The sequence below is a fragment of the Daucus carota genome, chromosome 3 (genome assembly GCF_001625215.2).
Source record: "Daucus carota subsp. sativus chromosome 3, DH1 v3.0, whole genome shotgun sequence".
NCBI classification, from domain to species: domain Eukaryota; kingdom Viridiplantae; phylum Streptophyta; class Magnoliopsida; order Apiales; family Apiaceae; genus Daucus; species Daucus carota.
The window spans coordinates 2,352,390-2,379,134 of record NC_030383.2 but is presented as its reverse complement, the minus strand read 5'-3'; the positions used below and the strand labels follow the sequence as shown (position 1 = coordinate 2,379,134).

The window sequence follows — 26,745 nt, the reverse complement described above, 5'->3', positions numbered from 1 at the left end:
TGTTTGTGTGTGCAAAACGTAGGAGACAGAATAGAAACGAAGGATATAACGCAACTGTCTCCTTAAAGCGTATTTCGCCCTCACCGTATGTGATGAACGATCGCCTCCCAGGATAAAACGGATTGACGATGCGAGAAGCACCTTCGACGAACACGCGGAAAAGCCTGAGGCTTGCGAAGCCACGAAACTCCCCTCGAAATCCCACAATTTGCACCCCCCCTGCGCGCACGTAGGTGGTGGAGCATAACATACTAACACAAGTTAAACACTACAAGAGTGTTCTACTATATAAAGCCTTTAAAGGCTCTTTATAGAATCAATGTGTGACTCAAGTTTTTCCTTTCCAAATTTCCACTACCAAGGAAGCAACTTTGGATCATCATAACTCATCCATTTTATAGTCGTTTTGAGTGAATAAACATGCATTGGAAAACTCTCTCGGAGGAGAACATAATCCAAGCATAACCCGCCACGAGCACGTAGCCGAGCCTCACTCAAATTGGTGCTCAAAATGACAAATTTCCAACATTTACTTCCATTAAAATTTCACATACTTGCTCCGTGCTCCTTAAGAACTTCTGCATGTTTACTATGTTAAATTGTGCCTTCTTATGGACACACCAATGCAATATATTTTACTGAAGTCGTGAATATTATGCTTGGAGAGACAGAACTATACCATGATGGCATGAACTGAAGTAATTTATATTGTGAATATTACGAGTTAAATGCTTTCAAACTGCAGTTTTAGTATCTTAGGTCGGGAATAGATTATGTAAGTTTTGATGCAGGAAGCTGTAAAGCATCAGAATGATAATCCATTAATTTTAGATACGATCATCTTCAAAGTTTACTGTTATTGCATATAAACTTATGTTGTAACAAATAAAAAAAATAGTGTTTTGTTTTGTTTGTTGTGTATTTGTTGAATTGTTGTCCAACAATAAATACCGTGAACATAACACCAAATGAAATAAAGTACTGAATAGTAGCAAATCATTTGCATGTCTCAGCACTTTTCGTGTTTTTTTATGTTGTGGAGAAAATATCTAATATAATAATCTGTTAAGATTCCACAATTTAACTATAATATAGATAAATTAAAGATTGCGATATTAATTTGCTGATATATATTTAACCAAAACGTTAATCGTGTGGATTGAATTAATTATTAGATATTTTAATATTTAATTATTTTGAGCATTTAAGCCATAAGAAAGTTTATTAAGCTTAGTATTTTATAAAATTCAATAATTTTCAAATTTAATAAATTTTCAGATACATAAGATATGACATGTTTGTAATAAGATAATAAGTTATCGCTGAGAGTGCTTTAAGACTTAAGAGCAAGTCCAACACTATGCTAAGAGATTCCCTAAAAATATTATAAAATAATATGTCTTTAGGACACGAGCTCCAATAGTACTCCCTATATCCATTCCCTATTATTATAATAATATTAAATAGTGGAGGAGAGAGGGAAAAAGAGAGAGAGAAATGATGTGGAGGAGAGAGGGAAATGAATATTTTAATGATAAAAATAGTTTAGAAGTGACTAGCATATTCTAAAAATAGGGAAGGGGAGGCTTGTGCTAGTGATTTAGCACATCACTAGCATAGTGTTGGAGTGCAATTTTATCTCATATTCCCTATTTTTGGATTTAAGACTTGATTTAGCACACCTATTGGACTTGCTCTAAGAGTACTGACCCATCAAACTCCACCACAGGCTAACCAAATAGTCCCAAGATATTTTCACTTTCCTCTGACCAGCTTCAGACCAACCGAAACATATACATACACATCTACGCACAAAAATATCAAGCACTCGACAAAAAACCTACAGAACATCTAGCTTGTTCATGGTATCTTTGAACTCAAACCCACCTGAAAACTTCTACTTGGATCCTCAAATGGGTCTGCCCCTTCAAAATATAGGCTCTTTTTCAGCTCCACCAGGGGCTCCTGACCCTGCTTTGTCTGATGATTTGTCTATAAAGATCAGAAAACCATATACAATTACCAAGTCTAGAGAGAGCTGGAGTGAGCCTGAGCATGACAAGTTTCTTGAAGCTCTTACACTGTAAGTTTTAACTTTAATTTGGTGTTTTTTTTTGAATGTTGTGTGTGATATATGCGTTGGATGTGATTTAGGGGGAATATGATGGTGGGTGTGTTTTGTTTTTGTGGATGAGGTTGTGGGTAGGTGAAAGTTTTGATTTTTGTGAATTTGGAGCTTCTGTGGTATATGGTTTGGGGGTGATTTTAGAGTGAATTTGATGGTAGATATGTTTGATTTTGTAAATGAGCTTGTGGGTGGTTGAAAGTTTTGATTGTTATGATATGGGAGGTTGTGATATATGGGTTGGGGGTGACTTTAGAGTGAATTTGATGGTAGGTGTGTTCAATTTTGTAAATGAGGTTGCGGGTGGCTGAAAGTTTTGATTTTTATGCATTGGGAGTTTGTGATATGGGTTGGCTGTGATTTTAGGGTGAATTTGATGGTGAGTTTGTAGGTAGTTGAAAGTTTTGATTTTGATGAAATGTGGTGGTGCTTATAGTAGTAGTTTTGGTGATCGTTCTCGACTTTTGTGAATTTGGGGTTTATGTGTAATGTGATATATTAGCTGGTTAAATTTAGTGGAAATTGAATGGTGGGTGTGTTTTTATCGGGGAAGGGAATTATGGGTTGATGCAAATTCTGATTTTGATGAATGGGCAAATGTAGGTGCTTATGAGTAGTACTTTTGGTAGTTTGAGTAGTCATTACCTATGAAGATTGTGCTTGTTGTAGTCAAGTCATAAGTGTCTACTTTGTGTTTGCTAGGTTACGGGTTGGAAACCCGGATATAGGCTCATTGTGAAGGAGCATTGTGCACTCATATGATAGCTGGAAAACTAAGGAATGTTTAAATAGTTATAATTTGACATTTTCTTTTATAGGTGAAAATTTAAGTATACATGTGCATCTTTGTTGGTGCTAAATGCTATTTATGTCCCTTGGCAAGAAGAGTATGTTTGTACTCTGTGCCTAGATTGAATTTTCTAAAATAGTATTCCCACAGTTTGCATCCTGCTTTGCACGTCATTTTCATAAGGGAAAATAGATTTTTTTGTCACCGAACTTATTATGTTTTTAAAAACTTGCCACTCAACTAATTTTTTTTTCCTTTTAGTCACTCATGTTAGGTTTGGATTTGTTTTTAGTCACTAACTTAGGTTCGGATATGATTATTAGCATTGTGATAATTTTTTGTAGCATCATTAATACATAGTGATAGTATATAATTTTTCGATAATATGATGTATGTTTATATCTTTGTATATAGCAATAATAACATAAAATGAGGTGATATAATATTAAAATCAGGAAAAATCGTAATTAGAATTCTAGAAATTCATTAAATCATCAGTATGGAATCAATGACTTCAAATAATTTATGCTCTTCATGATAAAATAAAGTCTAATTGAGTGATACGATGCATCATCTTTCACTATTAAAGTTTCAATCACCTAGTTCAGCCTAAGATCTCTCTTAAATTTATCCTCATAATTTTTAATAACTTTATCTTATTATAATTTTCAAGATAAAGATAAATAAATAAAGAGGAAAACTTAATCTTCGATGATTTATGCGATTTTCTTTTTGCGTATAAAAATTCAAACACTAAATTTTTATTCGGAAGAAAAAATAAAATAATTTATGAGAGTACACTTTTAGAAACCGTAAAATGCGTGTTTAACTCTTATCACCGAAGATAAACGATCTTGAGTACATAAAAGTACTATATATAAAGATAGACATATATCAAATTATCAAAATATTACAGGTTATCACTATATTTTAATAATACTACAAAGAAGTAATATAATGGTAATAATCAAATCCGAACCTAACTTTAGTGGCAAAAAAAATTCCGAACCTAACATCAGTGACTAAAAGGAAAAAAAAATTAGTTGAGTGGCAAGTTTCTAAAAACATAATAAGTTCGGTGACAAAAAAATCTATTTTCCCTTTTCATAATGGCGCCATCTGCTGGCCAAATAGACAAGTATAGTAATTTGACGAATTGTTGTGACTGCTGTTAATATTTAATCTTAATACTACCCTCTAGCATATGATGCCAAGTATTTACTAGTTTTTTTTAATTTTTTTTTTTAAATAGCAACGACTATATGCCACAACTTTTTCTTATATAATTTGTAGTAATTTCTAGACAAAATCTGGAAAGAGTAGGATCGAGTACTTCTGCCATGGGTTAATTGTTTTCTAGGATTCTTGTATATTAAATTTTCAGGTTGTAGATTCAAGCTTAGTAGTTTGTTTCATTTGTTTATGCCTTCATTTTCTTGTATCATTATCTTGTTGCCAGTGTCTTGCTTAGTTTAATGGTAAGTATAAAACAACGCAACCTGTACGTACATATAATTAAAGCTAATACATTATTGCAATTGAATAAGCTTAAAGTTAAACCCCTTTCCTCCCCTGCTTCTCCTTCTGGGATCTATGTATTGTTTATCTTTTTGGTTATTTGATTGCATTTCTTTTATGTTTTCTCCCTCGAGTATGAATTGAATGAAAGGAAATACATGGATAGAAGAGGAATATTACCCTAGAGTAGGAAGACACGTCCTTAAACTTCACTAAGACACTAAACCGTCGCAGGGGCCTCCGTCGTAATAGCGTAGAAATTCAGACTAGACACCAACTTTTACCACAGGACCGTATGCTTGGTAGGTCTGAGTTCTGATGCCTGATGGTGTCTGAAATGGTAAAGCAATGCCAGATATACATGTAAATTTAGGGAGAGACTGAAAAAACTGGAGCATGTATTTGTGGAAGATTCATACCTAGTACTAGTTTTCCCTAACGATATAAACACCAACTGCGGTACAATAGAGTTGCAATTCACTAGATTATCCTAAGCTAACGTATTATTTAAATTTTCATTATTGTATTTTGATGCACTTTTTTTACTTAAAACTTACAGAAGTTAGTGTCACTCTTTTGTATGTGTGGCTATGTTGTTTAGTTATATGTTTTTTTTTGTTTGCTAATTTGATTAGTTATATGTTATAATAATTTATAACATGAAAGGTTTTTATCGCGTGCTCTATCCATGTTTGGTTGTACTTACCAATTTTGCATTTTGTGATGTACATAGCTTTGATCGGGACTGGAAAAAGATTGAAGCATTTATTGGTTCAAAAACTGTCATCCAGGTAACCACAATAACAAATGTTTCATGTTATAGCATTTATAGTTATGTTATAGCTCTGTTGATGAATAGAAATGTTATAGCTCCCCCCCCCCCCCCCCCCCCACATACACACGCACACACTTGCATTAGCAATGTTGTCCCCCCCCCCCCCCCCCCCCCCCGCTCTCTCTCTCTCTCTCTCTCTCATTAGCAGTATTATGTTCCTATAGATTTTCCAATTTGATTCCGATATGTTCTCTTTGTACAATTTTTGTTTATAGTATCTGTTACTGGGTTGCATATAATATGCTATTGCTTTAATATTGTTTGTTTAGGCTTTGGCAGTGTTGCCCAACATTACATCCTCTTTGATATAAGGTTGCACTCTTCTTATCGTCTTTGTTGTGAAATGTCAATCTTTATATACCCACAGAATTAAATCTGTGTGTGTGCACACACACATTTGTTATAATCTAGTTTTGATCTTTATTTGCCGCAATAAGCACTTGTACTGAAGTCTGTAGTGGCAAGAAATATAAAGAGGCACAATTCAATTTTAGACTCTTTATATCACACATGTATCACAAGCGGGGATTGTTATGTGCAGATACGCAGTCACGCACAGAAGTACTTTTTGAAAGTTCAGAAAAGTGGAACTAATGAACATCTACCTCCACCGAGACCGAAAAGGAAAGCTGCTCATCCGTATCCACAGAAAGCTCCTAAAAATGGTTAGCAGGGTTGCTTACTTTGTTTTATATTTTTGGTTAAACCTGAAAAAGTTCATTTCCACATCACCTTTTTGACAGCTCCTGTACTATCACAAGTCAATGCATCCTTCCAAACATCCCCTCTACCTGAAACTGGTTTTATGCGAAGGTCAAACTCTTCTCCATTGCTGAGAATTCCCACAGCAAGCACAGCAGCTGTGCGTTCCCAGACTGAGAACTCTACGCAAACGTTTGATCTTTCAAATATGACAAAAGGTTCGATAATTTCTACTGGTACTTCATGATATATTAGATGATCTTATGTATTGTATTCTGTAGCTCCTTACTCGGGTGTGATATTATTCATTTGTTCTATTACAGGAGATATAAGATCTGCCAGGCAGCCAATGGCAAATAACTGTAGCAGTAGTTCTGAGAGCACACCGAAAACACAACAAACAGGTGAATCAACTGATCAAAGGAATCATGGGTCGTCATCATTGAGAGGTAACTCATATCCAAGGAACTAATATAATTCATTAACTCAAGCTTCTTTGAGATGTGATATTCCACTTTAGTCCTTCACTAGACATTATTACTCAAGGTAACACATTATACATGCATGTCAAGCCTTCTCCCACGTGTAATAATATGCATGGCAGGACCTGCGGGTGAGGGTGTGAGAGCAAATTCTAGTAAGTGGGACACATTTTTCGTGTCGGTTTTAGAGTAAGGACTTATCAGTTATTACAGGGTGGGAAGAAGTATATCGCAGAATAAAAATGGAAGAAAAAAAATCAGTTGCAGCTATCCATGATTTCTCAAACTTGAAGCTTCAGTTATCATTTTATATAAGACTTTCATCACTGTGAAAAAAATATTATATTCAGACCCATGTCTTTGTATCAAAGGGTTAAAGTTGGATACAGCCAAAAAAAAGTATTTAAGAACTCTTATATGATCAAAGTGATTGGTTTGTTGGTTTGTTTCATAATGTTTTTAGTGATATCATCTTATGGACATCATATCCTGATTGAAATGTAAGTAATATTATACAAGAATAAAGTCTGATGACAGGCTGGATCCTGTAGTCTATGCCTCAGATTTTAGTCTGTGTAGTGATTTAGCTCCTGTGAGCAACTTTCTGATATGAACATCCTTTTTGACTTTTGAGAAATGAGAAGTAGCTTAGATTTGTCTCTCTTCCCAACAAGAAGATCCACCTCTTTGTCAGTTCTTCATTGGTAAAGAGTTCTTCCATTGCAAATAATTTAGGTACAAACATGCTGATGCGCACACTTGCACATGTATACCGTTATATATTTTAACCTTTTTCAGTCCTCTGACTAATGGTTTTGTTTTGAAGTAATTTCTTGTAGTTATGTGGGTAAATACATGCAAGCTTGGGTGTATTCTTAAAGTCTGATTAATTTCGTGCATTAAGATTTCTTTTCCTTCTTTCTCTTGGTAAAGATATTGTTAGTTTTTTGTTTTCTTTCTTTGTTAAAGGTCCTGTATTACTGGCTCAAGATACATGTATGTATGGTTACTAGCGTCTACTCTTTGCTTTAATATTCACTTTCTGTTTCAATGCAGTTCTGCCTGACTTTGCTGAAGTGTATGGCTTTATTGGTAGTGTTTTTGATCCAAATACAAAAGGTCATGTGCAAAAACTTAAAGAAATGGATCCAATTGATGTTGAAACGGTATACTTTCTTGAATCTTTAATCTATTAATCTAAATCTTCTCATATCCTTTGTAGTAATAGATTTACTTGGGCAAAGCTCCAAAAGATAGGGAATCATCTTAACTTAGAGGGAAGGAACTAACTTTAGCGTATTTGAAATTGGTTCAGTAGATACATAAACATTTTAAGCTGTACCCTTTAGGCTAAATTAGATCCCTCACGAACTGTTCAGGCGCCTTTTGATAGTTATTTTATTGGTTCCCTAGTTTGCCAGTGTCCTAAGCTCTTAGTACTATATAGTTAAAATATTTTGTGTCCTACGCTGGTAGTTTCCATGTATATCTTGACTTTCCATTTGTACTTCAGCTGTGGCAAGAAGTAATATACTAGTAACTTGCTGGTACTTAAAAAAAAAAAGGGAGAATAATTTGCTGTTGATTTCTTTGCAAGAACTTGTGGTCGCACAAATTCCAATGTTGTCATGATATGAATAATTGATATTGCTGTAAATAAGAACAATTGAAGGTAGTGCTGGGTGGTGAAATGCGTCAACATTAGCTAAAGAAATTGTTATGCTTGATCCGATCATAGAGAATTAAACTACAACATCCAGAAGTGTGAGCAGCAATTTCATCATAGACGATGTTAGTAGATAGGTCTAACTGGTTATCTACACTCAAGTAGTTTCATGGAGCTACATGACTCATTTTATTCTTTGAATCCTTTTAATTGTTTTTCTTCTGTGGTCCATATCCAGGTGTTATTGTTAATGAGAAACCTCTCAGTCAATTTAACCAGCCCCAAGTTTGAGGATCATGTAAGTTCTCTTTCACGACAATTCCCATTGCAAGTTTAGATAATTGGTCACTAATAAAAGCATTTTCTCAAGAACGGCATTACTAACATGCATTACTAACATTGAAAAGCATTAAGGTCAAGAATGGCATATTGGGGTGTCTTCTCTTGCACAGTATACTTTTTTAGTTCAAGCGATTTTTTTTTCTTGTGTGATGTCAGAAACCACAAGACGTGATTTTGAAATCATATTGCTAGTAATACTTCTTTTCATCACTACGAACTGATACATCTTCTATTCACATAGAGGAAATTGCTTTCATCCTATCAGATCGACTTGGAGAAAGAAAACACTGATGATATGGTAAACAATCTCCTGGACGACAAAGCTGATCATAATGCTCAATTCGAGTGGCAACATAGAAGTATTAGTGGTTAGTTCTGAATAAGCTGCTCGCGAATACCTAGACATTGGTTGCATGATGATGTGCTGAAAACTTTGGCACACCGTAGGAAGTTGTCTTTCTTCCTCCTTGTAAGGAGTATTATTCGGTTGTAAAATCATTAAATGTTTTATTAATTATTTATGTACATATCACGTCAATGTAAAGAAGTGTTTATTGTTTTCTTAATTATTTATGTACATATTGCGGTTTGCGGCATGTAAAAAGAAAAGGTTTGTTAGATACTGCTCCTGTTTGTCGGGGCATTTTCGACTTTAAACTGAAAAATGTCCAATTTAAAAATACGTAAAAAATTGATTTAAAGTCATAAGTTAGTTTGATGTATTTTTTAGTGAATTAATTTTTTTTAAACTTTTTTTACTCATAAAATATGAGTTATTTATAAATCATTTTTATTTTTAATTTATTATTATATTTTTAGTAATTTTTTAGTCAAAACAGAGATTTTAAACTTTTAATTTATCATGTTAAATTATAAATCATTTTTAAGTGATATATGTTATGAACTCAACCAAACGGACTTATCTCAAATTTATGATGTGTATTGTTTTTCTTTTTTGAATTATATGATGTGTATTGTTAAATCCGGGTCGGGTTCCACATAAAACCGATTAAACTTATAATTTTAGAACCATATTAAAAATCATTAAATGAAAGTAACTTAAATGTGTTTTAAAATAGTTAATATATTAATATACATGTCTTCAATCAATGCACATTCTTAATTTTAATAAAACTAACTATATTTGATCATTCTAACCAAAAAAATACATTTGATCCTTAATTTATATATCTCAGTAGTGTGATAAAGTGACTTGCAAATTAATTTATTATACTGCTGAAGCATCGTGATATACGAATAAATCGAATATATCCATAAGGATTTTATAACACTGTTATTTACATATACTGCAACAGAATTCTAATATACGAAGAGCTTATATGTACTGCTGCAGCCGAATGATATGTACTGCACAGGATCTCGAGTTTTATAATATTATATGAGTTAGATATGTACTGCAGCAGAATCTCGTGTTTTGTAATATTATATGTGCTGCAATAAAATCTCATATTTTGATATTATATTATTAAAATTATTTGAGAATTACATGTTGTTGTAGGTTTATTTGCATATACCACAAAATGCATAATATATTAATTGATTATTATTGTGAGTAGGTAGTAGTTAATGATTATTATGATTCATAATAATGATTTATAGATAAGGGAAGGTACCTTAAATAACAAATTTATATTTATAGCTAGGCAGATCATGACCATTAGATTCGTACTCATCTAATGGATGTGCTTGGTCCTAAGTTCTAATTCTAATTTTAGTTCTAATTTGAACCTCACCCTGTTAAATCCAAATTAAACATACTTTAATCTTATGAATATTTTTTTTTCTAAAAAACTGAATTGAATATACACATTGCAACATCATTATTCACAAATCTGATCTAAAAATTTTGAGTTTTGGGTATATTTACATTAGAGCCGAAATTTATTGGCTATATCAGTAAGAATATTAATTTTCAAGATATTTTTTGATTAGAAATGAGTTTGAAAATGATAAAAAAAAAAAACACAAACAATTTAGATGCTGAACCTATCTATCATCTTGGTAGAGCTTTTTTATACATGTTAATTATAATTTATTTATGACATGTGCTATACACGTTTACTTACCTCTTTCTTTCTTTTTTTTTTTTTTTTGCCATTTCATAGACAAAAAGACTACTCCTTTTTTTTTTTTTTGAGCTAGACTACTCTTTTGCTAAGTGCTATTATTAGATTAATTAATTAAAATTATTGTTCTTATGGTTACTCATCGATAATGAGTACTTAGATGCGAGCTATAGTATTTTCCAAATTAGCACCTCTTCCTATGTAAGGAGAATAAAGCTGATTTGTTTAGTTGCGCACATGCCATTTTAGTACCTATAAAGACAAATCCGCCGCCAAATAGAAACAAAATTTAGTCAGACAAATACTTTATGATCTGGGCCAAGTAACTATATTAAAATGGTGTTAGTTGAATGGCTTCCTATAAAAAATGTCATCTTCTTTCTTTAACAATATACACTTGTTAGCAGAAGTGCAGAACCAATTTTAAATTACGGTTTTTCTATGGTGTGCCCAAGGGCACACACTAAGCACTAAAACTTATAAATTTGGGAGATTTTGATTGGCTTACACTCTTTAATAATGATGGCCCCCCTTGCATTTACAACAACAACACCAATCAAATCCCTCCAATTTTATAAATGTTAGTGCTTAGCATGTGCCCATGGGCACACACTAGACAAACCCTTTAAATTAATACTGACCTCGGAATATAACATTACATAAATACGGAGTACAATATTAATCATCTTTTGTCCGGCCTGTCAATTTTCGAGGCTTCTGCTGGTGACTTATAAGTTATAACTAGGTCTGAAATATCACGACTCATTACTCATTAGTCATATTAATATACTCATATGGGCATGCACGGTGAACTCATAGAATCCTATCAGGTCTGTATGTGTAGGAAAACAAACACTCTCCATCCAAAATATCAAAATAGATAACCCTTTTGAAAAAAGATTATCTCATTGAGCCACTCGATTATATATTCAAATCATAATTCAATCCAAGTATATAAATTATACTATTTGTTTATGATAGATCTAAATTTTGACCAAAAATTATATATTATATAATTAAAAATTGTAAACTGATTATGCAATCATAAATTATGTTTACTCCTTTTTAAAATATAAGTTTCTATTATTAAAGATTAAGCTAATTCTAGATAACTGATATTTTCGTTTATGTTTATCCAATGTTTATGACACTTCGGCAAAATGACATTTCAGTTTTTCATCTAATAATTAATAATAATGCTTCAAACTAGGTTGGAAGGATACTTAATTTGCATTATATTTTAAAACCAAAGCCAGATCAGGTGGATTAGAGTTTTGGTCGGAAATATCATTAAGAATTGTGACGATGAAAATTGAAAAGGACTGATAGAGACACAAGCATCATAGTATTGTAAAGTTTACTAAAAGTCTAAAACCTAACTACTATTGTTTTTGTTTTATATTGTGGTATGTTTAACTGATATTTTGCCGAAAGGATCGTAATAAAATGAACAAATTAAATAAGCGATCAAGGAAAATGGCTATATGATTAAATTAAATAATAATAAGCGATCAAGGAAAAGTAATAAATATAAGTAGAAAATATTAAAATTATAAATATAGTTTGCAGATAATGAGTCAAGTTGGAGTACTGCTTTTTTAAATCAAATGAATAATTCAAAAAAATATATGTCCTAACTTATTAATTTATTATATATTAATGTGAAGCCTAACAGGTTTTCTAATAATTACACTAATAATTATATAATTATTGAATATTTTAGAGATTATTAAAAATTTAATAATTATTAATAAACTTTAATAATCATGTTATGTATTAATATAAAGCAACTAATGATGATTTTTCATATTGTTAGTAAGTTCAATCTCATGTCAACTAGTTATGTCTTGAATGAGGAACCAAGACACGTATAAATTCAATTGAAATTACAGCTGTATATGAATTTTTCTAAATTTAATGATATATTTTTAATAATAATTTGATTATTATATATGTTAATATTGACTTGTAATATATATAAATTAGATTATACAATAAAAGTTCCATATAATAATAACTTTTATGTGTAAATTTATTATAATGTTCACTTTTAATATTTGTTATAATTGTTTCAATGTCCAAAGTATTCTAAAAGTATTGCTTTTATCATTAAAAATTATAAATCTTTATAATATAGATATTTATGACACCAACTATTTTAATTTATTTATTTATTCAAATTAATTTAATAATAAGTTATCTAACTCTCTCTATATTTCATGTCACTTTGTAAAGTTTTGAGTAAATATAAGTGAATATATATGGGGTGGAGCAAAATTATTGATTGCAATAACTTAATTAATATTATTAATATTATTATACATAAATGATATTTCAAAATGGTGATTAATTATATAGGAGTTGGTTATAATTTTGACAAAAGAAAACCTATGTACATTTTCTTACAAAATCTTATTATATTAAATATATAATATTTTATGCTAAATTTTAGCGAAAGATCTCTTATACAGGAACCAGTAAACCTAGCGCTGTATATATAGTGAACACTTCAGTTTAAATAATGTTTCATGTCCTTTTCTTGCTCCTTTTAATGTCTAATTTAATTTATTCCCACTTGTCCAAAAGTGTTTGATAAATCAAGCATAACATCATCATATAGCAACAATCTTGCCAACTTGATCTGAATTTTTTCTACTCAGACACTATGGACTTTCACAGGTCTCCTTGTTCATGGGTTGAACTTCCTTGTCCCTACAATGCAGATCCATTTGACAAGAAACATAAATCACCATCCGAAGAAGATCATGTTTCGAAGGCGAATGACGAACAAGCTCCAGAAATCCGAAAAAAAAAGCATTTCATTGGTGTGCGGAGGCGGCCTTGGGGAAAGTTTGCAGCTGAGATCAGAGACTCCACAAGAAATGGGATGAGGGTTTGGCTAGGGACGTTTGACACCGAGGAGCAAGCAGCTCTGGTCTATGACCAAGCTGCTCTATCGATGCGCGGATCATTGGCACAGCTCAACTTTCCAACGGAGACAGTAAGGGACTCTCTGCGAGATGATAATTACTTCTGCAGCAATGGATCTTCACCAGCCGCGGCCTTAAAAGAGAAGCACAAGATGAGAAGTATCGCGAAAAGTAGTAGAACTAAAAGCAGTTCAGTAAGTGGGAAAAACATGGTTGTGTTGCAGGACCTGGGACCTGATTTGTTGGAGGAACTTCTTGGTGTATCAGAAACTTCTTCCCCTTGTTCATATCACTGAAATTATATATATTTGTTACTTTTTTTTTTTTCGTTTTCAACAATTATATCAACGATCTTAAGTTTGATGGTTTGTTGATTTAAAATTTGTGTTGCCAATTAATTGTCTCCTTCATCTTGCAAATGGATTGGTATATTTTGTGATTAATGTGATTACTTTTAACTGAACCTATCTGTTTTCAAGTTTCGATACAGTAAAGCACACAAATTTAATTGCATCTGTATTGAAATGGATTCAAGGTAACTACTATGATGACCTTGTTAGGACATTGATCTGCTGCTTCCTCTTGTCTATTGTATATTCTATCAAATTTAAGAAACCCTTGAGAGAAATCTAATTGTTAGGACGGTAAATTTTATTTGTTTCGCCCAGAATTTGACCGGTCATAAAAGTTGTTTTTCGTATAGAGTTAGATAGGTCAGAGAGATGATTTGTTTGATTCAAAGTTAAAGGAGGCTAATAACCACGAACAAGTATTATTTTCCTATGATACTTTTAACCTACGACATTGTTATTGTACTCTGAAGTCTGAACATCTCTGATTATTTGACAATCCATTTTTAGGTAAAAATATTAGCGCATATATATGTTGGAGGTAGTCAACGTGGAGAATGTGCTCCTTAAATTACTTTCTACTCTTAATCAATTTTTAGTTTCAGTTTGGAAGATGAAGAACGATTAACAAAAAGTGTGTACATTTTAGTCCTCGAATATCATCCAAAAGTGAGATTCTTGAAATTCGAATTAAACTTATGTTAATAAATACTTTTCAATGAGATAAAAAACATTTAAAAGTTCGGTTAGGTTTGTACTGCAACTAAACTTAAAATATAAACTAAAAATTATAAAGATTATAAATCATCCTGCATGATTAGCTAGTTCTAATTAATATACATGTCTTTACCATCATACATAATTACAAGAAGTATTCTTTTCACTAAATATAGTGACAAACTGACAGTGCAATCAAACCAAATTTTTTTGTTTAATCATTTTGGGAATTATTTATCGTCGAAAGAATAGCTGTAGGAATAATTCAGATACTTTATTGAAATTAGTATGTTCCTATTTTCGAAAGAAATAAGCAAGTCAATTTGTCTTGGCTATGAAGTTAATGTATGATCTTCTATGGGAAACATCTGAATTGTCTTATTCAGAACAATGCCTCATTGCTATCAATATATACTTGTTAAGTTTATCCATTAATTACTTATATGCCGCGTTTATTAATTCATATCGATTTATCTTCCTTTGGTGTCATCAGAGTCGTCTGCTGGGCTCCGTTTCATTTCTAACCAATATGTTCGACCACTTTTCAAAACTAACAAGTTTTTTTTCGAGCTTTCAAAACTAACCAGTCTAAATCAATAGAGAAATAGCGACAAAAAAAAATTTACAGCACGGGGCGCGCTTTGAAACAGCGACCCAAACATAAATTTTTACAGTACGGGGCGCGCTTTGAAACAGCGACCCATACATAAAAATCTCCCCGTAGGGGGCGCGGTTTGAAAGGGCGTCCCAAACTCAAGTTTGTGTATACCCTAGTCAGCCTCTCACGCATAAAACAGAGGAGAAAAAACATAAACTTCAAGTTGAGGAGAGTGAAGAAGGAAAGGGCGGCTGGCCGGAAGAAAAAGAGAGCAGCTCGGTGGAACGGAAATTAGGGAGGAGAGGGTCGCCAAGATCGGAAAAAGAAAGAGAGGGTCGCAAGAAATCTGATTTCAAGCTTCAAAATCAACCTCGATTAGCATTAATTTGAAGGTATTAACCTAATCTTCTCCCGTGTGTGTATATATATATATATATATATATATATATATATATATATATATAATGCTCTCATTTTTAATTAATTTGTTGTATGATATGGTAGATTTTGCATGATTGAGGCTTAAGATTTGATATGAGATGTGATATGAATTTTTGAAATTTGAAATAGTTTAATAATTTTGAGATTTATGTTTGAAATTAAGGGTAATTTTTAAGAATTTTGAAATTAGATGTTTAGGCTAATTTCATGATTTTAAGATTTTGTGGTTAGAAATTAATAAAATAATGTTGGAAAAAAGTCGAAATAAGCATAATTTAAAATCTAAATTAAAAATTTAACATAATTCGTAAAAATATATAAATATAATATTAAAAATTTTAACATAATTTGAATTAATAAAATAATGTTGGAAAAAAGTCAAACTAAGCATAATTCAAAATCTAAATTAAAAATTTAATATAATTCGAATTAATATATAAATATAATATTATAAATTTTAACATAATTCGAATTAATAAAATAATGTTGGAAAAAAGTCAAAATAAGCATAATTTAAAATCTATATTAAAAATTTAATATAATTCGAATTAATATATAAATATAATATTACAAATTTTAACATAATTCGAATTAATAAAATAATGTTGGAAAAAAGTCAAAATAAGCATAATTTAAAATCTTGTGCTTGAGTTCCTTCAACTCAGTTTCCGAATTCGAATCAGGATGGTAGATCACACGATACTTTTTGGTAGGTTGGGGGTTTAGCTTATTGAGATTTGTGGAGTTGTTAATGCACGGAGCCATGATCATGTGTTTAGACTGGAGACCGAATTCGAATCAGGATGGTAGATCACACGATACTTTTTGGTAGGTTGGGGGTTTAGCTTATTGAGATTTGTGGAGTTGTTAATGCACGGAGCCATGATCATGTGTTTAGACTGGAGTAGAAAATCAGAGAAGGATTAATCATGTTAGGTAAATTGGATGAAGTATTTAAAGAGAGATCACAGTAATAATCCAAATAGGTTTAGGTTAGTGCCTCAACCTGTAAACCTATTCGTATTAGGTAAAACAATGTTGGAAAAAAGTCTGCTTATAATTTAAAATCTAAATTAAAAATTTAACATAATTCGAATTAATATATAAATATAATATTACAAATTTTAACATAATTCGAATTAATAAAATAATGTTGGAAAAAAGTCAAAATAAGCATAATTTCAAATCTAAATTAAAATTTTAACATAATTCGAATTAATATATAAATATTAATATTAAAATATAATATTAATATTAAAATATTAATATTAAAATATTAAAATTCAAATTATAATATTAATATTATAATATTCGAAAAACATAATATTCATATTTTAATTCGAAAAACATAATATTCGAAAAAAATAATATTAAAATATTAATATTAATATTAAAATATTAATATTATAATATTCGAAAAACATATTCATATTCATGCTTATTTTGACTTAAAATATAAATATTTAGATTTTAAATTAAAATATAAATATTAATATGCTATAATATACGAATATAATATATTCGGAATTAAAATATTAATATAATATTCATAAGAAAATTTTAACATATATAAATATACTATTTGAATTAAAATTTCAAAAAATAAAAATATATCGAACTAAATCACTTTTAACACATTCGAATAAATATATAAATATAATTGAATCTATATAAATACATTATTTGAATTAAATTATCCAAAAATATAAATATATCGAAAAAATTCACTTTTAACATATTCGAATATATATATATATATATATATATATATATATAGAGGCCAACATTCCAGAGAGGGACTCCTTATATGAAGTTACATAGTGCGCCACTATAAATCATCAATTTTATTATAAATTCTGTTATAGAATACATATAAAATGTGATTCTAATATAGAATACTATAAAATATATCTATTTTAAGTAATTTAACACTTAAAATTTGATTAAAAAAAGTATATTTTCGAAACTGATTCTACAACAGAATAATTCTGGATGATTATTATTCTGTTATAGAATTATGTTGAGATATTGCATAATTTTAGATGATCTTTGGAATAAAAGAATTTGTATAATTTCGTTTTCAGTTTAATAATCATAATTTGTAATTATATTTCATAAAAAATATAATAGAATATATATTATGTATATATTTATAATGGTGTGCTACGTAACTCCATATAAGAGGGTATGCTATGGAGTGCTACCCTATATATATATATATATAAATAAAATATTTGAATTAATATAAAACTGTAAAATCGGAATTAATATATATATTGGATTTGATATGAAATTTAGAAATTTGAAATAGTTTAATAATTTGAAATTTGAGATTTATGTTTAAAATTAAGGGTACTTGTTAGGAATTTTTAAATTGAATTTTTAAATTCGAATTAAAATTGAAATTTATTTGTTGGCGCAGATGGATCCCGTAGTTTACCATCCCGGCCCAATCGATGGCAGCTTGTTGACATTGCAGAAGGATCACAGGTCTGAGGCGGTGTGAAACAGGAGAGAGGTAATGACCTGACTTATTGCTATTTATTAGAATAAAATGTCTGCTTTATGATAAACTACTGACACATTTTGCATTTTAATTGTGCCAGCCAGTCAGCTATCGGAGGATTTGAAAGTGAGGGGCAACTTCGGTGATTATTGGAACACAGTTAAAAATCACCGGCCGCATGTCTCGATAGTGACTGCCATCACGGCCGCGGGTTTTGGATGGATTTTCAGGCTGGGGAAGGTCAGGCATGACAGGGGGGTGATCACAGCCTTCATTGAGAGGTGGCGTCCAGAGACGCACACTTTCCACTTTTCATTTGGCGAGGCCACCATCACACTGGAGGATGTTCATCACATTCTCGGCTTACGGACCACTGGCCGACCACTTATCCTGCACGGGTACACCTCCACTCCAGCTCAGAGGGTGGCTTTGGTACGGGATTTACTTGGACTGGCTCCTGACACCGATGATTTGAGGAAGGACAATTTGAAGATCCGGTGGTTGATTACACACTTTGGCAGATGTCACCGGTTGGACGAGTTGGCTGGTGATTTTGGTGCGCAGTCTATCTTTCACATTAGGGCACACCTACTTTGTGTGATCGGATCGTTGTTTCCACATGCCAGCGGGAACTCTGTGCCGCTAAGCCTTCTTCGGTTACTAGATTACCTGGAGAGCCTGGGTGGTTATAGTTGGGGTAGTGCTGTTCTTTCCTACACATACAGGAAGATGTGTGATGCGAGCAGAGGAGTCAAAGACTTCACTGGGTATGCCACATTACTTCAGGTACGCATGAAAGTACCCTCTTTAATCCCATTACTGTCATTTAGTTTTAACAAATTGTCTTCCTATACAACTTGATGTGCAAATATATGTACTTTGATACCAGGTGTGGATATACGAGCGGTTCCCTACGATAGCTCCACATCTCAGGTCTCAACCCCAGTTCACTTACCCACTTGCGCTTAGGTATGTAATATGCTACTCTTCTCATAAACGCATTCAATTATTGCACATGCACTACTTCTCGTCCTTAATCTAAACATTTTGTTGTAGGTGGGTGGCTTCAGTGACCCGTACTCAGGTGCCGGACGCTCAGAGTCGTATGACCCGGTACGAGTTGGATAACATGGGTGTGGAACAGTTTTTGTGGTGGCCGTATGCATATTTAGATGATGAGTTTCAGCCCGATCAGACATTGTACTTGCAGTGGACAGCTCCCACCCCTTTGATGTACATGGCATATGTGGAGTGGTGTTATACTGACAGGGTCACGAGGCAGTTTGGGTTCGTTCAGGACATACCTACATCCTCCCCACGTAGGAATCATCATGAGTTGCACGACGTCGTCAACGAGTCCATTGACTGGCAGGGCGCCAGGGAGACATACATTCATTACTGGGATACGTCCCTTACCCGAGCTATGACATCTCCGTCATTCATTTTGGGCAATGGTTGCTCTCCCGCATACATGCCTTGGTACCTCCAGGTTACACGTAGATACATGGTTAACCCATTGTTCTGGCGTAGAGCGGATGCTTTTCAGGGGACACAGGGCGCCACACAGTCATTGGTAAACAACTACTTTTACTGTCTTCCACAATTACTTTTGTTCTACTGCATATGTTATGACATCTAGAATGTATTCTCGGCCTGACTTCTCTTTGCATGTTTATGTTTGGTAACAGGAGGAGCAGCTTCTAGAGGTGGACTCTGCCATTGACCCTGTTGCTCCCGATCTCAATCGGGCATAGAGTCTGCTACAGGGGGTGATTGCTCGTGTCAGGGGTCACGGAGGCCCTCCGACACGCAGAGGTCGACGTCCTGTCACACCAGTTGAGCCGGAGCCTGGCACTTACTACACTCATGTGGGCAGTAGTAGCTGGTCGCACCATGTTGGCACCTCTACTGCGCCAGATAGGGATGCACGGGCTCCTTCAGGGGCGGGGGAATGGCCCCGTTGGCCCGAGGTGGCAACTGAGACTGCAGGGGATGACTACGTAGGTGGTGAAGGTGGTTTTGCGGTGAATTTAGGGGATGACGAGGACACCTCTCCTAGTGGTGGGAACACACATGTTTCTCCTCCACTTCAGGAGTCATACCAGTTTGCTGATCGAGATGTTTATCGTCCTGACATGTCATTCCTGACCGATCAATACACTACACCTCCGCTACAGGCCCCGGTCCCGTCATTTGGTAGCCCATCCTATGTGTTCGGGGCACCTGCGTTTCCAGTTACACCTGCAGGGGTGAGGTCCACTCCTACTCCTGTACATATGCATAGTTTTGGTGCGTACGCTGCTGAGAGTAGTCCGTGGGCAGTACGAGATCAGTCGGAACCCGAGGGGCCGTCCGAGCCTGAGCAGAGACAGCAGCTAAAGGTCCTGTATTACTGGCTCAAGATACATGTATGTATGGTGACTAGCGTCTACTTTTTGCTTTAATATTCTCTTTTTGTTTCAATGCAGTTCTGCCTGACTTTGCTGAAGTGTATAACTTTATTGGTAGTGTTTTCGATCCAAATACAAAAGGTCATGTACAAAAACTTAAAGAAATGGATCCAATTGATGTTGAAACGGTAATACTTTCTTGTATCTTTTATCTATTAATTTATATCCTCTCATATCCTTTGTAGTAATAGATTTACTTGGGCAAAGCTCTAAAAGATAGGGAATCATCTTAACTTGGAGGGAAGGAACTTACTTTATCGTATTTGAAATTGGTTCCGTAAATACATAAACATTTTAATCTGTGCCCTTTTAGGCTAAATTAGATCCCTTACGAACTGTTCAGGCGCCTTTTGGTAATTATTTTTTTGGTTCCTTAGTTTGACCTGATATTGCTGTAAATAAGAACAATTGAAGGTAGTGCTGGGTGGAGAAATACTTCTATATGAGCTAAAGAAATTGTTGTGCTTGATCCAATCTTAGAGAATTAAACTACAACATCCAGAAGTGTGAGCAGCAATTTCATCATAGACGATGTTAGTAGATAGGTCTAACTGGTTATCTACACTCAAGTAGTTTCATGGAGCTACATGACTCATTTTATTCTTCGAATCCTTTTAATTGTTTTTCTTCTGTGGTCCATATTCAGGTGTTATTGTTAATGAGAAACCTCTCAGTCAATTTAACCAGCCCCAATTTTGAGGATCATGTAAGTTCTCTTTCACGACAAGTCCCATTGCAAGTTTAGATAATTGGTCACTAATAACAGCATTTTCTCAAGAACGGCATTACTAACATGCATTACTAACATTTGAAAAGCATTAAGGTCAAGAACGGCATATTGGGGGTGTCTTCTCTTGCACAGTATACTTTTTTTATGTCAGAAACCACAAGACGTGATTTTGAAATCATATTGCTAGTAATACTTCTTTTCATCACTACTAACTGATACATCTTCTATCACATAGAGGAAATTGCTTTCATCCTATCAGATCGACTTGGAGAAAGAAAACACTGATGAAATGGTAAACAATCTCCTGGACGACGAAGCTGATCATAATGCTCAATTCGAGTGGCAACATAGAAGTATTAGTGGTTAGTTCTGAATAAGCTGCTGATTTTAGCCCGCGAGTACCTAGACATTGGTTGCATGATGATGTGCTGAAAACTTTGGCACACCGCAGGAAGCTGTCTTTCTTCCTCCTTGTAAGGAGTATTATTCGGTTGTAAAATCTTGGGTTGTGCAGTTCAAACTTTGTTTTTTTTTTTTTTTTTTTTATGTTTTATCAATTATTTATGTACATATCACGTCAATGTAAAGAAGTGTTTAATTGTTTTCTAATTTATTTATGTACATATTGCGGTTTGCGGCATGTAAAAAGAAAAGGTTTGTTAGATACTGAGCCTGTTTGTCAGGGCATTTTCGACTTTAAACTGAAAAATGTCCAAGTTAAAAATACGTAAAAAAAAATTGATTTAAGTCTGAAGTTAGTTTGATGTATTTTTAAGTGAATTAATTTTTTTAGGCATTTTTTACTCAAAAAATATGATTTATTCATCAGTCATCTTTATTTTTAATTTATTATTATGTTATTAATAATTTATTAGTTAAAATTACTTAAACATACATTTTAAACTTTTAATTATCATGTTAAATTATAAGTACCTTTAAGTGATATATGTTATGAACTCTAACTAAACGGACTCATCGTTGCTCCTCGATTTTTTGTTTGTAGATTCAAATATATGTCAAATAATTCTTTCAAATATATCGTGGAGTAACAATTCTTTGTTTGCATTGCAATATCATTATTCACAATTCTGATCAAAAAATTTCGAATTTCGGCTATATTTGTATTATATCCGAAATTTATTGGCTATATCGGTAAGAATATTAATTTTCAAGATATTTTTGATTAGAAATGAGTTTGAAAATGATAAAAAAAGAAAAACAATTTAGATGCTGAACCTATCTATCATCTTGGTAGAGCTTTTTTATATATTAATTATAAATTATTTATGACATAGTGCTATACACGTTTACCTACCTTTTCTTTTACCATTTCATAGACAAAAAGACTACTCGTTTACTCTTTTTATTGTTGTTGTTATGGTTACTCATCGATAATAGATGCCAGCTATAGTATTTTCCAAATTAGCACCTCTTCCTATGTAAGGAGAATAAAGCTGATTTGTTTAGTTGCTCAGATGCCATTTTAGTACTCCCTCCGTCCCTTTTAACTGCTTTTGACTTTTTTACTGCTTTTGACTTTTTTACACGTATTTTAAGATGTTAAAAAAATTACATCTAAACATGATTATTTTTTATAAAATTTATATCAAATAAAAATTTAGAGTCTAAACTTTTATTTGATATAAGAATTGAAATTTTTTATTGAGTGTAGATATTATTTTTTTACACCTCAATATACGTGTTAAAAAGTCAAACATCAGTTAAAATGAGAGGGAGTACCTCTAAAGACAAATCCGCCGCCAAATAGAAACAAAATTTAGTCAGAAAAATACTTTATGATCTGGGGCAACTAACTACTCTATATTAAAATGGTGTCAGTTGAGTGGCTTCCTATTAAAAATGTCATCTTCTTTCTTTAACAATATACACTTGTTAGCAAAACCAATTTTAAATTAATACTTAAATGACCTCGGAATATAACATTAGTACATAAATACGGAGTAGAATATTAATCATCTTTTGTCTGGCCTGCCTATGTTCGAGGCTTCTGCTGGTGACTTATAGCTAGGTTTGAAATATCACGACTCATATAGTCATATACTCATATGCGCATGCATGTTGAACTCAGAAAACAAATACCCCCTTCCTCCAAAATACCAAAATAGATAATCCTTTTGAAAAATGATTATCTCAAAATAATTGAGCCACTTCATTATTCAAATCATAATTCAATCCAAGTATATAAATTATACATTGTTTATGATAAATCCAAATATGGACCAAAATTTATATATTATATAATTAAAAATTATAAACTGATTATGCAATCATAAATTATGTTTACTCCTTTTTAAAATACTAGCTTATAATCCATGTAAAGCATGGAGTTTTTTAATTATTTATAAACTTTTTAAATATATTTTAAATGGTGTGAAAAAATTTAATTTATAAATAATAAATTAAAATTGTATGTATCATGCCAAAGTATTAAATTTTTTCTATCAAATTTTAAATTATTTTAAGTAGAATATGTGACGCCAACTCCTATTAGATTATATTTATAAATGTATTTTATATTAGAATTATTATAATGTGATTCAAATATTTTTTAAAAAAATTTTATGGTTCGAGATTAAAATTGATAAACACAATTTGTTTTGAATTAAGAAAATGAATCATAAACATGCAATATGATGGTAGAATTTGTTTTGGATTAAGAAAAAGTTTTTGTATTCGTTCCTCACATAAATCGGGCTTATTAATTTTAAAATATATTTGATAAAAATAATTTTGTGACAGTGCGATTTATATGATTTTACAAATAAAATTGGTAGAAAATATTTATTTTGGATTAAAAAAAATCATAAACACGTGAAATACAGAATTTGTTTTGGATTCAGAAAAAGAATTATAAACATGCAAGTAAATATCAGTTGTCTTATGGAACAAAAGTTAATTTTGTTCTAATCTAATGGTGCTTATTTGTTCAATATACGATCCGATGGATAAAAATAATTTTGTGACGGTGCGATTTATACGATTCTACAATTAAAATTTGTAGGAAATATTTATTTTAGATTAAAAAAACCAAAAACAAATGAAAGACAGAATTTGTTTTGGGTTCAGAAAAGGAATTATAAACGTACAAATAGATGTCAGTTTCTTATAGAACAGAATTTAATTTTGTTCGAATCTAACGGTGCTTATTTGTTCAATATACGATCCAACTGATGATAAGCTTTTGGACCAAAAGACCATGCGACCAAATTATCTCCCTTACGCTTGTTATATATAAGTATATAATAAGTTTCTATTATTAAAGATTAAGCTAATTCTAGATAAGTGATTAAAAACTTATTAATTTGACCAAAATAAAAAAGCACAAGGAAGTTTATGACACTTGGGCAAAATGACATTTCCGTTTTCCATCTGATAATTAATAATAATACTCCAAACTTGGTTGGAAGGATACTTAATTTGCATTATATTTTTAAACCAAAGCCAGATAAGGTGGATTAGAGTTTTGGTCGGAAATATCATTAAGAATTGTGACGATGAAAAGGACCGATAGAGAAACAAGCATCATAGTATTGTAAAGTTTACTAAAAGTCTAAAACCTAACTACTATTGTTTTTGTTTTATATTGTTGTATATTCAACTGATATTTGGCCGGAAGGATCGTAATAAAATGAACAAATTAAATAAGCGATCAAGGAAAAGTAATATATATAAGTAGAAAATATTAAAATTATAAACATAGTTTGCAGATAATGAGTCAAGTTGGAGTACTGCTTTTTTAAATCAAATGAATAATTCAAAAAAATATATGTCCTAACTTATTAATTTATTATTAATGTGAAGCCTAACAGGTTTCTAATAATTACACTAATAATTATATAATTATTGAATATTTTAGAAATTATTAAAAATTTAATAATTATTAATAAAATTTAATAGTCATGTTATGTATTAATATAAAGCAACCAATGATGATTTTTCATATTGTTACTAAGTTCAGTATCATGTCAACTAGTTATGTCTTGAATGAGGAACCAAGACACGTATAAATTCAATTAAAGTTACAATTGTATATGAATTTTTCTAAATTCAATGATATATTTTTAATAATAATTTGATTATTATATATGTTAATATTGACTTTTATTATAATGTTCACTTTTAATGTTTGCTACATATAATTGTTTCGATGTCCAAAGTATTCTAAAAGTATTGCTTTTATTATTAAAAATTATAAATCTTTATAGTATAAATATTTATGACACCAACTATTTAAATTTATTTATTTATTCAAAATAATTTAATAATAAGTAATCTAACTCTCTCTATATTTAATGTTACTTTGTAAAGTTTTGACCAAATATAAGTGAATATATATGGGGTGGAGCAAAATTATTGATTACAATAATTTAATATTATTATATGTACCATTTGTGAAACATTTAATAATATAATAATCGATTATATATATTTATCACTTTTGATGAAAGTTATTATAAATAAATGTATTAATTAACATATATGATATTTCAAAATGGTGATTATGTAGCCGGAGTTGGTTATAATTTTGAACAAAAAAAAATGTTTGTGCATTTTCTTACAAAATCTAATTATTATATTAAATATATAATATTTTATGCTAAATTTTAGCGAAAGATCTCTTGCACTGAAACAGTAAACCTAGCTGTATATATAGTGAACACTTCACTTTGAATAATGTTCCTTTAAATGTTCCATGTCCTTTTCTTGCTCCTTATAATGTCTGATTTAATATATTCCCACTTGTCCAAAAGTGTTTGATAAATCAAGCATAACATCATCATATAGCTACAATCTTGTTAACTTGACCTTAAATTTTTTTCTACTAGCTCAGACACTATGGACTTTCACAGGTCTCCTTGTTCATGTGTTGAACTTCCTTGTCCCTACAATGCAGATCCATTCGACAAGATACATACATCACCACATGAAGAAGATCTTGTTTCGAAGACGAATGACGAACAAGCTCCAGAAATCCGGAAAAAAAAGCATTTCATTGGTGTGCGAAGGCGGCCCTGGGGGAAGTTTGCAGCTGAGATCAGAGACTCCACAAGAAATGGAGTGAGGGTTTGGCTAGGGACGTTTAACACCGAGGAGCAAGCAGCTCTGGTCTATGACCAAGCTGCTCTATCGATGCGCGGATCATTGGCACAGCTCAACTTTCCGACGGAGACAGTAAGGGACTCTCTGCGAGATGATAATTACTTCTGCAGCAATGGATCTTCACCAGCCGCGGCCTTAAAAGAGAAGCACAAGATGAGAAGTATCGCGAAAAGTAGTAGAAATAAAAGCAGTTCAGTAAGTGGGAAAAACATGGTTGTGTTGCAAGACCTGGGACCTGATTTGTTGGAGGAACTTCTTGGTGTATCAGACACTTCTTCCCCTTGTTCATATCACTGAAATTATATATATTTGTTACTTTTTCTTTCGTTTTCAACAATTATATCGACATTAATCT

At 31.9% G+C, this 26,745-nt stretch overlaps 1 protein-coding gene across 2 annotated transcripts; it reads left to right on the top strand.

Moving 5' to 3' along the window:
• Positions 1-1,724: 1,724 nt before the first annotated feature.
• On the top strand, positions 1,725-21,939 carry LOC108214981 (protein REVEILLE 6). 2 transcript variants are annotated; one of them, XM_064090397.1, is made up of 8 exons: positions 1,725-2,083; positions 5,167-5,224; positions 5,810-5,933; positions 6,012-6,188; positions 6,294-6,419; positions 20,558-20,667; positions 21,186-21,245; positions 21,505-21,939. In XM_064090397.1, the coding sequence occupies exons 1-8, from the start codon at positions 1,863-1,865 to the stop codon at positions 21,634-21,636; spliced, it is 1,008 nt and encodes a 335-aa protein (XP_063946467.1). In that variant the 5' UTR covers positions 1,725-1,862; the 3' UTR covers positions 21,637-21,939. The 2 variants fall into 2 exon arrangements, with proteins under 2 accessions (XP_063946467.1, XP_017242755.1); XM_017387266.1 differs by lacking the exons at positions 20,558-20,667; positions 21,186-21,245; positions 21,505-21,939 and adding exons at positions 7,509-7,618; positions 8,357-8,416; positions 8,702-9,026 and having other exon boundaries at positions 1,727-2,083.
• The last annotated feature ends 4,806 nt before the right edge of the window (positions 21,940-26,745 follow it).

Excerpts from the sequence above, each read along its gene's own strand:
- LOC108214981 (XM_064090397.1), top strand. The coding sequence starts at position 1,863 with ATGGTATCTTTGAACTCAAACCCACCTGAAAACTTCTACTTGGATCCT. Across the intron at positions 5,934-6,011 it reads ACAGAAAGCTCCTAAAAATG|CTCCTGTACTATCACAAGTC; the intron begins GTTAGCAGGGTT and ends CCTTTTTGACAG. Across the intron at positions 20,668-21,185 it reads ATCCAATTGATGTTGAAACG|GTGTTATTGTTAATGAGAAA; the intron begins GTAATACTTTCT and ends GTCCATATTCAG.